Source organism: Porcisia hertigi, chromosome 28, assembly GCF_017918235.1.
Source record: "Porcisia hertigi strain C119 chromosome 28, whole genome shotgun sequence".
Classification (NCBI taxonomy): Eukaryota; Euglenozoa; class Kinetoplastea; order Trypanosomatida; family Trypanosomatidae; genus Porcisia; species Porcisia hertigi.
Window position 1 is genome coordinate 787,148 of NC_090587.1, and position 12,076 is coordinate 799,223.

At 55.9% G+C, this 12,076-nt stretch overlaps 4 protein-coding genes across 4 annotated transcripts; all 4 read right to left on the reverse strand.

Moving 5' to 3' along the window:
• Positions 1 to 1,371: 1,371 nt before the first annotated feature.
• Positions 1,372 to 2,325, reverse strand: JKF63_03584 (uncharacterized protein; the record flags this gene model as incomplete). Its single annotated transcript, XM_067899585.1, has 1 exon — positions 1,372 to 2,325. The coding sequence occupies one exon, from the start codon at positions 2,323 to 2,325 to the stop codon at positions 1,372 to 1,374; it is 954 nt and encodes a 317-aa protein (XP_067755824.1).
• Positions 2,326 to 3,234: 909 nt separating this feature from the next.
• JKF63_03585 (uncharacterized protein) lies at positions 3,235 to 6,618 on the reverse strand (the record flags this gene model as incomplete). Its single annotated transcript, XM_067899586.1, has 1 exon — positions 3,235 to 6,618. One exon carries the CDS (start codon positions 6,616 to 6,618, stop codon positions 3,235 to 3,237), a length of 3,384 nt encoding a protein of 1,127 aa, XP_067755825.1.
• A 672-nt stretch (positions 6,619 to 7,290) lies between these two features.
• JKF63_03586 (uncharacterized protein) lies at positions 7,291 to 9,018 on the reverse strand (the record flags this gene model as incomplete). Its single annotated transcript, XM_067899587.1, has 1 exon — positions 7,291 to 9,018. The coding sequence occupies one exon, from the start codon at positions 9,016 to 9,018 to the stop codon at positions 7,291 to 7,293; it is 1,728 nt and encodes a 575-aa protein (XP_067755826.1).
• A 594-nt stretch (positions 9,019 to 9,612) lies between these two features.
• On the reverse strand, positions 9,613 to 9,939 carry JKF63_03587 (uncharacterized protein; the record flags this gene model as incomplete). The annotated part of the gene is made up of 1 exon (XM_067899588.1): positions 9,613 to 9,939. One exon carries the CDS (start codon positions 9,937 to 9,939, stop codon positions 9,613 to 9,615), a length of 327 nt encoding a protein of 108 aa, XP_067755827.1.
• Between the last annotated feature and the right edge of the window lie 2,137 nt (positions 9,940 to 12,076).

The following is a 12,076-nucleotide window of genomic DNA, read 5'->3' on the forward strand; positions in this document are numbered from 1 at the left end:
TGGCGCGTCGCTGACGGCAACTTGGACAGCGTCGCACCTGTTCCTGCTCAATGATGCCTTGTGTGTAACGGAGCCCGATGAATGCTGGCACGTCTGCTGCTGCTGCTGCTGCTTCACTTCATCTTCCCACTCCCGATGTCCAGGACATTCTTCTTCGAGTGAATCGGCCATACACTCACGTGTGTCCCCAGGTCTATCGGCGACAAGCTCAAGCACCACTGCGAGAGAAAAGGTCACCCATCCACGCCCTGTGTGTGTGTGTGTGTCGCGCGCGCGCGCGCACTGGACACCTTACACCACCCTTGCCCCCTCGCCAATAGGCGTGGGCGGTGCGTTGAAAGGACAGCCACGAGGTGGCCTGATGAATGTGTACGAGTAAAGGCGTCTAAGCGTTCACGCCTGTGTCTATTCGTCTACATGTCGAAGGGAAATGCCTGGAACAAGTATGTGCGAGCACAGCAGCGAGAAAACAGGAACCACTGTCACGACACGATGCTCGACATGGACACCTAAATGTCTCCTCTGTTTTTTTTTTCGGTGTATGGACGCGTAATTTGTATCTTGTCGTCCAGTCAGTGAATATGCGAATCGCATGTGCCGGACAGCCCAAGACAGCAACGGCAGAAGCAACAGATCAGATCGGGAAGTGTAAATGCGAAGGAGGACAAAAGCGTGGTGGAGGGGAAAGGGGGGGGGGTGAAGAGGCACGCATTGTACAATTCAAAACACTGCGGCGCAGAGGGGTGGGCGCCGCCAATGCGGCAGGCACACATGCTAGAGTAGCTCTCGCACGTGACGAAGGACGGAAGATCGAGAAACCCCTCAGGGGGATACACACACGCGCAAGGAGAGGCTTACTCCAAGAGAGAAGGCGCGCGCCTGAAACAGCTGTTGTGGTTTAGGTGCGTCTATTCAGTCAAACATTGGGTGTTCTGGGCCTTTAAAATATGAGCGACAGAAAGAATCGTGTCACTAAAACGAGGGAGACGATGGGGTACAGCAGACGGCAACACGCGACTTGCCCACCATTTACACACACACACACACACTGCGCAGTGTGTGTGTGGGTCTGTGTCCGAGTGTAAGTGTCACATCCCCGCCCTCCAGCTCAGAAACGCTCTTGGGCGTTCCCGTCTGCATTGAGGAGAGCGAGGTCATAGCAACGTCAGCCCTCTGCGTACAGGCACATGGAAGTGTTTGTCCTTCCAGCCTTGTCCCACTTATGAGATCGCCCCCGCTCCTCCTCCCTCGAGAGTAAAGGAGACGAACAGACACCGCCGAAACATGGGCTTTACCTTCTCCACACATCAAAGGAAACCCCTAGGCGTCGCGGCACGGACCTTTGTGCTGGCGCCACGATGGGCCCTGTGTTCAAGTACCATTGGAGCCCGGCCCGTAGAAGGAACTCTGCCACACCCCAGCACCGCTCCTGGAAGGCGCTGGAGAGGCGTACTCGAAGGACGGCCGAAGCAAGTCGCTCGCTCTGAAAGACGATACATTCAGGCTACTGAGACTGGGTTGATTCTCGAACCGGCTGGAGTGAAAGGTGGCAGCACTCTGCTGATGCTGCCACGAGGCAGCGGCGGGTGACGGACCGCGTGCGCCACTAGGATACGCGGTAGACAGGCCGTCACTACTCCCACCGTTGAAGTCCCCACCCGCGCTGGCAAGTGGATACGGTGGGGGAAACGTTGGAGGCGTGCGAAGATTGAGCGGGTTCGGAACTCCGCGCACCATCTCCTCAGCTGCAGGTGGAACAGACTCCTTCGGGAACGAACTCATCTGCAGAGTCAGCTTTCGGCTCGAGAGCTCCCTCGCCAGCATCGCTGACTGATCCACCTCGCCAGCAGACAATGCAAGCTGCATGAGGCTAATGAGCTCCTTTGTAGAAAGCCGACGCACATCCGCTGGGCTCACATTACCTTGCCATCTGGCGTAGAGCCCCGGTAATAACCACCGTATCAGACTACCAAAACATGTCGTGGGGCCGCGGTGTTGCACTGAATGAAACCTCGAATGCGGGGGCGCACAATTGTCCTGCGGTGTTGTCTTCCATGAGGACGACAGAAACGCTGCCGTCCCTCGATGCCGCAGTCCGGGTTGCTCAGACGTGGAAGGGTGCTGGTACGTCATGGCGTGCGTGGCCAGTGTAGAAATGTAGGAGGTGTCGGTGTTGCTCCACATTTGTGGGTCGTACTCTGGTGCATCATCCTTGGGCTTGCGCCACTGCTGTGTAGGCATGCTCACGGGTGCCTGCGATGTCACAGCACCACGCCCCCACGGCAGCGACGTCTCATGGTCCTTGGAAGAGTACACGTTGTGCATCTCACACTCCTTACAAATAGAGCAAATAAAACAACTGGCAATGAAGAAGCTTGGCTACACGCGTAACAACACCCTCTGCAATCCAGTAATCCCATGCATACAAGACGATTTGGGGGGGACAGACTTGAGCACGACTAACAACACACACACACACACACACACACAACACCAATTGGTGGAACAAAGAAAGGGAGTTTAGTGGTGTGCGCTAAGGAAAATGGGGCGGAGACTGGGAGATGGGGCAAGGCAGTGGTTCGCGTGCGGGTGTGTTGTTGTCTAGTGAAATGTAGGAAAACAGTGAACGCGATGGGGGGGGGGGGATCAGCAACGGTGAAAAGAATTAAAAAGAGCACGTGCAAACTGCTGAGCTCCAGAGAAGTCAATGGCACCACCGCACGTCTCTCATCTGTGCAACCAAACAAGAAAAGAGTGCAGCTGGTGCAACAGACGTGTGTGTACCTTCGCCAAGGAGGCAACGGCATTGTTGCGCAACCATGTGCTGTCTGGGAACCGACCAGTACGGCCGTGCATGCACACGTACCCATATGTCGATGTGAAGAAAAGGGGAGGGGGGTGCGTGCGATGGATGTGTTCCTCCTGTTTTCTTGGATTTTTTTCCCTATAGTTGCGCTACATTTGTTAGCCGAGTCCACACCACACATTTCCACCAATACAAAACTGCCCTGAAGGCGTTTACTCAAAAATGTATGATTTTTTTTAAGAAATGCAGCAGTAAAACGGCGTTACCCCAGGCAATACAATGTAAACATGTATATATATATATATATGTATATATATATATGTATACATGTGTATATGAGAAAAAAAACGGTCAAGATTCCGCAAACACGTGCACCTTGGCCCAAGGGCATCCCCTCCCCCCCCCCCCTGCTTGACACACCAGACGGACTACCAGGTGAAATTCCACGCGTTTTTGTTGAGCGACTGAAAAGGCGGCAGCGACTTGGTTGAGCCTCGACTGCGGGTGCGGTGCGACGTGGACGACGTTGACCGTGGTATGCGCGGCACCATCCGCGGCGACCCAGCGTAGCGCCGCTTGCGCCTCATCACCTTTGCGTACACCTGCTTTGCCGATGCGTTGGGTGGCAATGGTACTGTGTGGCCGGCATACGTTTCCACCTCGCCTTCCTTTAGCTGCTTGGCCAGTGGTCTGTCAAACAAGAACCGCTTCATGTCCTCCGCCTCCCGCTCACGGCGTTCGGAGTTGCGCAGGAGGTGTTGACTACCCCACCGATGCGCCCTGCGGAACGGGTCCTGAGCCTCTGGAATGAAAAGCGGACCTACGTGGTCCCACACCTTTGACTCTGACCCTCTAGCTACCTCCACAGGTGCCTCGTCATTCATGAAACCGACGCCGTCCTCGTAACCCTGGTAGATGTCCTGCAGGGTCATGACATAGCCAGGATCCTCCTCGCCGAGCTCGCCCCAGAGTGTCTCTGGTAGCGGTAAGACGGTCACCGCCTCTGAGCCGAGGCAGCGCAACGGCTTCAGGAGCTCAGATAAGGCAACGTTCGCATAGCAGCCTCGCTCCAATGCGAACTGCAGCGTCAACACGCACGCGACTTCGTTGTACTCGTAAGATAAGTTTAGTGGTTTGCGAATGATCGGTCGCGGCGGCTCGCGGAAGTCCTTCAGGCCGCTGCGGGAGTGTTGTGCCATCCAGTCCAGACTGTACTTGTCGCAAATCTGTCGGTAGTAGGCTCCGACGATATTCTGAGGCAACGCAATGCCGTCAAAAGAGAAGCCTGGGTGCACAACGTCCTCAATAGTGTAACGATCCCTGTTCTCCGAGGTTATTCGGTCACCAAAGGCCTGAAACCAGTCTCGGCGATCCTCGACACTGGTGGACAGCTGCCGGAGAGCAGCAGGGGCCACCATGTCGCCGTCCAGCACTTGGGCAGCACCCAGATGGTGCAGGCGAAGGGTCAGCGCTTGGTTCCAGAGGAAGCTTGACAAGCGCTGCGCGGTCAGTCTGCGACTCTGCACATGCAAATCAAAGTAGGCTTCGCGCAACTGCGTGCAAATGAGCTCCTCTGTTTTGTTGAAGGGCTGACCGTCAGCGTGTGAGAGGACAGCGCTCAGCGGTGGGCATGACAAGAACGGTGCAACATCGAGGTCGGTAGGCTCCACCGCGATCTGGCGCAGACGGCGCACAACACGGCGGCGGTACTCGTCCTGGGAAGGATGTGGGTACTTCTTCGGCCGCTGGAGCAACTCCCGCAGCGAACGGTCCTTGCCCGTGTAGTTCAGGAAGAGAAACGCAAAGGCCAACCAGTTGTGGCGCAGCAGCGCGAATGCCGCATCCTGCCTGCCACCAAACCACGAAAAACGCTGGCAGCCGTAGTAGTTCGGAAAGCCGTTCTCGCCCAAGGCCGCGATGGCATCTGCCAGTTCAGAACGTGGCACTGACACATCACGAAGAACAACGCGAAAGTGGTTGCCGAACAGGTCACCGGGCATCAGTGGCCGCGACTCGTATGAGAAGTCGGAAAGGGTCATCGGCAAGCCCTTCTGCCGGAATCGCCGATTTGCTTCGAGGGCGGCGGCAGGCGACACGTTCTCGAGTCGCACCCGCTGCACTGTATCTCCAATGTAGTCCTTGATGCCCGCAACACTGATGCTGCGCGGGTGGATTCGCAGGGTCTGTGCAATGTGCGCCAGTGCGTTGCCGTGGGCCATGTGCTGTTTGTGCAGAGTGCACTGGAGATAACGACACCGCTCTCCGTCATCGCTGCAGTCCAAAACGCCATTGTCGCCGCCTTGTGCACATCTGCTAGAGGCGCACTGCCGCAATGCCGCCTCACTGTCAGGCGGCGCAGCCCCTGTGCTGGAATCAACGCCAAAAAATGTCCCGGCGGCGCGTCCGCGCGAGGACGAGCCCTGCAGCTCACCATCGCCTGGCATGGTGCCAACATTACCCTCATGTGGACTCGATCCAGGGGCAGAGGCCGACCGCATCCGTGGCGAATGACGCCTCTCTTCACGTAGGAGCGCCTCGACCACCGCCTGCCTATCCTTAGCCACCACCGCCTCCTCCTGCAGTTGACGAATGCGCTTACCCACGTCTACCTGAAAAAACGACGGCTCTGCAGAGTCGATCTGCGCACTTTGCGGGGCGGATTTGGGCACTCCGTCGTGACGACAGTCCTCGGCTACTCGGGTTTCCCTTTCCCCTGCCAGGCTCTCCACCCCGCCCTTTTCCATCACCGACGACGGCAGTGGCGGTATGCTGAAGCTGAAGTCGCGAGAAAGCGGGCGAGCGCCGCAACTCCCAAAACGCTGCTCCACTCGCCTGACGCCTTCGCTGCCCTCAACCGCCGGGGCCGCCTCTCCACGTGTACTCAATGATGGGTCGACGTCTACTACCACCATCTCGGTCACGTGGAAGTCCTGCCACTGCTGCCGGAATAGCCCGCTAAAACCCCGCGTGTGTGGAGTGACGTAGCCACCCATCCCGAACCTGCTGGCAACAGCCTTTTCGTCGGCGTAGAGGGCGGGCGGGTGCTCAAGAAGCGACTGCCATGCCTCGTCCGCTGTAGTCTGTAGTTGTTCTAGGCGACGTTGTGCAAGGCAATCACGCCGCAGCCACCGCCGCGCACGCCTTTCCACAACAGAGAGTTGCGTGAAGGGGGTGGCGCCAGTGACAGTGGCATCTGCCGACGATGTGGCCAAGAGCTTACGCGTCGGCGCTGAAGCCGAAACCGGCTCTGGCACCGAGGCGGCAGACTTGTCCTGGTGGTTGGCCCTAGCAAGCCCCACACCCTGCTCTTTTTGAAGTAACGAAGACGTTGCACGGATGAGCTGGGCCCGTGCTGGAACAGCGTGCGCGCTGAGGGCGCTGAGCTTCTGTTGTTTCGTCGGTCGCTGCTTTGCAGATGAGGAGGATGCAAGCACCGCTGGTGCCTGTGATGCTGGTCTTGACGACGACGTGGGGACAGTGGTGGTCGCGCTGGCTCCGTTCACAGATGCTGAGGGGGCCACTCCCGCTGATGTGCGCGGATATCGACCCAACAGGTACGTGAGTGTATCAACTCTTTCCAGCCTCTCCCTACTCGGCCACTCCCGCCACCATTCGACACCTGGAGCAGCTGCAGGTGTGCTGCTGTTGGTCAACGAGGCATTGCCGACTAGAACGTCTCTTGATGCATTTGCAAATTGGCCAGGAAGGGCACTTGCGCTCAATGCCGCATCGTCACTGTGCACATGACGGTTGGTGGCAAGGGGGAACAGGGAAGTGCAGTTGTGCGGCTGACGAGTACGCAGACAACGCATACTAAGCCCTTGTCCTCTGCGTTGCTGTGTGAGCTCAGATCTTTTTTTTTTTTGGGGGGGGGGGAGTTACACTGACCTCAACTTGGATATGGGATGTCTAGATGAGTCAGAGTGTATGCTGTCTACTTTCGAGCCGGGGGTAGAAGAAGGGAGGGAGGTGGGGGGGGGTGCAAGCGGTCACGTCAGTCACACATCCATCACATTAATGAACTTCAGCATCGCCCGGGGGAATGGGGGAAGAAGGTGGCATAGGAAACGCAAAGAAGAACAACTTTGTTGCACAACGCCTCGATGCTGCGACTAAAGAACAACAGCATTGTCACGTCTAGCCCCGGTTAAGCGCCGTGCTTGACACAATGACAACCCCCACAGCGACACACAAGTATCTGCTCCCCTCCTCATTCTGTGTGTACCAAAGCCGCGAGGGATGCGCCGAGAAGCACGTGGACACGTACCCCTTCGACCGGTACGCAGAGAAAGAGAGATAAAGTAATTTTTCTTGTTGCACAACGCTACGTATAAATCACTGTGTCACCAAAGGATATCGACAGGGGGCCTTGAATAGAAAAAAAAAATATGGGGTGACAGGGGAAGGGGGGGTGGGTGGGGGGAGTCATGATATTGACACCCCCGAAACTTCGAGTCACGGGAGCCGACAAAAACATGGTACGCCTATAGGCGGTATGAGGACGTCAGCAAACCGTATCGTGAGGTAGAAGACACCGTGCGTGGTTGGGTGCCGCTGACGTCAACCCTGCCACGGCCCACAGCGCCACTCACGGTGGATAGAGGACGCGGAGAGAATGAAGACGACGAGGCCAGCTGAGTGCCAGCACGGCTTCCTGGAGTCCCGGCAACAGCAGGAGAAATGGACAAACACATCAACACAGAGTTCTGCGCCACGGACGCCTTGCGCTGCTGCGCCTCAATCTCAAACCGGCGCTGCCGCTCCACGTAGTTGATGATGTCGATATCTACAACATTTTTGCTCATGACCTCGCTCGCGTAAAACGGCACTGTGGCCCAGAAACTAACGTTGCCCGTGTGCTGCGACGTAGGAGCAGTGGTAGGGGAGCCATCAGGGCTACCCTCCACCACCACCCCCGTGGCCGCCATCCCTGACGCCCTCTTGCCCTTACGGCGCGCAGCCTCACTGGCAGTGGTGTTGGCCGTACACCTTGAGATGAGCGTGGGCACGCCCACGACCTCTTCAGCGAGTATGTGAGGCGGCCCTCTATATTGCATTGGCGTTAGACCACCCTCCTGCTCGTACACACCCTTTTCAGCACAGTAGTTGAACCAGCGCACGAGGTAAGTGATGTCTCCAGTCGCATTGTCCAAAGACGAGAATCTCTGCGGCAAATCCGAGCATTGATGCTTTGGCACGTCGAGGAGGTTCACTAGGTGAAAGCAACGCCGACAGCCCACAAACCGGGTCGCACCGATAATGCGCCACGCCCACCGCTCCAGCTCTGCGGGAAGTAGTGGCCTGGACTTCTCATTCGGCGGAAAGGCAGAAACACCACCGCCTTTGAGTGCTGGTGGCGTCTCGAGAACGATCGGCATTGCGCGCCGTGATGCAGTATGGGTGGTGAAGAGCTCGCCACGTGGTCCAACGCACGGCGTCTGACCTCCCACTGATGGGCACTTTGGAACGGAGAGCTTAGAGGCGCGGCAGAGTCGGTGCATCTCGCCCTCATCAAACAGCCCCCCGCACAAGCGGCACCAGCGCAAACTACAGGTGGAAGGCAGAGAAAACTCACCACCGGACGTCACTGGCAAGCCGACTTGTGAACCTCCATTTTGGTCAACGTGGTCGGTGCCTGTCATCGACGCGGCCGTTGGCCGGATATCCTCCGCGCTATCAACCACGCCTACTTGACGGCATGCATAATGCTGCAGCAGCGACGCAACAAAGGTGCGGTTCGGGTGATCCGCGCTCTGCTCCTCGTAAAGGCGTATAAGTATGGCAGCGAGGTCGGTGTCGCGCACTACGTGACTTAGTCGTAGCACCAAGTGCGTCGGCAAGCTCCTCAGGTCGAAGGTAGACAAGACGATATCCTGCAGGTGCGCGCCGAGAAACATGAGCGCGTTGTCGAAAAGCTCTTGCATCTGCAGAAAACTCGAGGACAGGCAGATGCTCACAACGTTGCTTTTTGTGATTGGTGGAGATTTGCCACTCATCCAGTCAATCAGCCACTGGAATGTGACGTGATCGCATCGCGCACGGAGTGTGAGGACGGAAGCCGCCGCCGAGGAGGATGGCGGCACCTTCGCACCGCCCATTTGTCGTTTAATAACGGGCTCGAAGTACCGCATGTGGGTGAGGAGTGGCCCCAAGGCACAACAAAAGACACGCTCGTGAAGAGTCACGGGATCCTGGACGCTGATCTCGACCATGGCTAGCGAATCTAACGAGACCATTGGCAGGAATAGGGTGTATTCGTGATGCAAGGAAGACGGGGTAATTAGATGTTGCCAAGTGCACTACGTTTGTGTCGTCGCTCTGCTGCTCCCTCCACTTCATGCCGCGCTTCGGCGCGTCCACATAACACGAGAGGAGAGATGAACGCCTTGCCCTTGCTGGTATACCCCGGCGAGAAGATGTGTGGTCGAGTTTGGCTTTTGCATCCGTGTGGTAATGGTGATTATGACGTGTTAGGAGAGGAGCGCAGGAGTAATGAGTGGAACAAAAAAAAGGAGTTGGGGGTCAGATGGGGGAAGGAGCACACCTCTGTGACCCTGCCGCAGAGGCTGGTGGAGACAAGGCAACCCCCCAGTGGCGCTGCGGAGGAGCGTGGTAACGGGGAGGAGGGGAGGGGGGAGGGAGGGGTCGTAGTTCGCCCGCGAGAAGAAAATGTACGCCATCGCACTGAAGTAAGAGGGAAAAGGTAGCGTTACGAAATACCTTTAAAAAAAAACCCTCAACCACTCACTCACTCACTCATTCATTCATCCATGATTAACTCGTAGCCGGCATGTATTGATTGGCTCTCATGATTTGAGGTGATGGTGGTACAAGGGCCTATTCAGGATTTTGCCTCTGCGGTTGGCGTACTCGGGGTATGGGAGCATGCTGAAGTCTCCAAGAGTTAGAAGGGAGGCGGCTGCAGCGCTGTTGTGCAGGTCTCTACCCATCGACGTAGCGCTATTCGGTGGCGCCCTCATAGCTGTCAACTCCCCACACGGAAGCCTTGCGCAGTCAACGTAATAAGTAGTGAAGCGCCCTCGCTCGTAACTAGCAGCGATGGCAGCTGCCTCGTCCGTGGGCAGGGCGTCCGCCTGCGTCGGCGAGTGAGCAAGGTTGTCGCGGGATGACATGTCCTCCTGTAATGTATGTTGTTCTTCGTTTCCACCTTTCTAGTAAGCGTTGTATAGCCCGAGTGCACGCCTGTGTCTGGTGCAACTCCCTGGTGGTGGTGGTGGTGGTGGTGGTGAGCACGTAGCACGTGTTGGAAAAGATGCGCTCCTCCCCTACCCCGAACACACACACACACGCGCGCGCACCTGGAAGCAACGACCTGCACCAAGTTATAATACGAGACAAAGAGAAGAGGTTCCGCGTGGCGTTTCACGCGATATCTTGGAGAATGAGAAAGAAAAAAAAACGCGCAAGTTGGATGGGAAGTGCCCGAGAGGCGGTATCACGAGAAAAAAAAAGGCCTGCAGACAACACGCACCAGCGGATACATGCGATGCCGCCGTAACGCAGAGAGGTAGAGGACCTCAAAGATTGGCTGAGTGTGACTCAGAGCAGGAAGGCGTCACCAAATCTGCGCGCGCAAGTGGGAGAGAGAGACGCAGCGCCATGTCAGGTGGATCTCGCGCGAAGCTCGGCATATTTTCACATCCATCTTCGCTCCTCCCCTCACTCGGTCTCCCTACTCCAAGGAGGACAAAACGGTGTATCCTTCACTAAGCGGGTGTCATCCTTTTGTTTTTATGTTGCTCAATACTTTTCTCTCCCCGCTCCCTGCTGTGCTTATTGATCCAATTGAGGGGGGGGGGGGCAGAGCAGAGGGGGGAGGAAGGAAAGAAGGGTGTCTGTGAACAAGACCAACAGTGTGATTTAGATTACTCTTTGTCGATTTCGAGGACATATTTTGATGATGCCCCCTTTTCACAAAAAAAAATTATTTATATTTTTTTTTAATCCAGGAGAGTCCCTCCCGGGCAGACACCAAAGAGCAGAAGAGAGAGATGAGGCACGGATGATGTACAGACACCCCCACACAGACGCATGCATGCATGCATGCATCACGCTGACGCGCTGAGTTTGGTGAGCACATTGGAAGGCACGAAACAATGAGCCAGGGGAACGGGGAGGCATAACTATATATATATATATATATATATAACCACACGAAGGCGTTGATAAATTAATACAGAGACACACACAGGCATAGCAAAGAGGAGGAGGCGCTCAAAAACGGCAAGTGGGAAAGGGGGGATGAGAAGAGGGGGAGGGGAGAGAGTAAACAAGACGCCGCGTTGGGGGCGAGGGGCGATATAAGGGTGTGGGAAAAGCCGACGGGGAGGACCAACGACGCTGGCCTGCTAATACGCTTCGATTCCTGGAGTAAGAAAACAATCGTCACGAAGATGCGCACGGACATGGATAGAGAAACCCAGAAATATATAATATTTGAAAATCGCCGGCAAGAGAGTCCCTAGAGAACAACAAAAAAAAAAAACACTGCATACACAAACATAAACACAACAAGCAGGGCTACGAGGAAAGGGGGAAATCGAGAAAAACTTCCCTTCAAACTCAGGCGAACAACCAAACAAAAAAATTTTTGATTGATAATATTGAAGCTCAAAAGGCACCAGACAGACAAATGTTGGTGTTGGTGTGCAGCAGGTGTATGAGGAGGAAAAGAGAGAGCACAGCCAGTGGGTGAGTCGGGGAGGGGAGGGGAGGGAGGGAACACAGGTGAAAGATACAGCTGAATAGCAGCAAGACGTACGTAACCAACCCTTTCACAGCGACATTGCCCAGATACTCTATAAAAGTGTGTCCTCGCATTAGTAATTGTGGAGAGGTGACGGTAGAGAGAGCGAGAGAGCGAGGGCGAGGAAAAAAAAAACGTACGATATAAAAACATGTATATACATATACATGTATGTATAGCGAGGCCACAAGCAGATCAACAGAGATTTTCAAAAGGAAAACCAGAGAGTCGACTCAATAGCGCAGACAAGGCTGCGATTGCGTTCCATAGGCCACATCCCTCTTTCCCCCCCCCCTCTCCCCTCTCCCCTCCCCTCCCCTCTTCCCTACAGGCGCGAACGTCATGCGAAAAGGAAAAAAAAGTACCGCCGCCGTCCAATGAGAAATAAAAGCGCCGACCCCTTCAACGCTCCCAGTGAAACCACGAAAAAAAAATAGTCATGATGAAGAGAAGATACTGCGAACGGTGGGGGGGGGGGGGGGGGGGGAGGGGGAGGGGGGGAG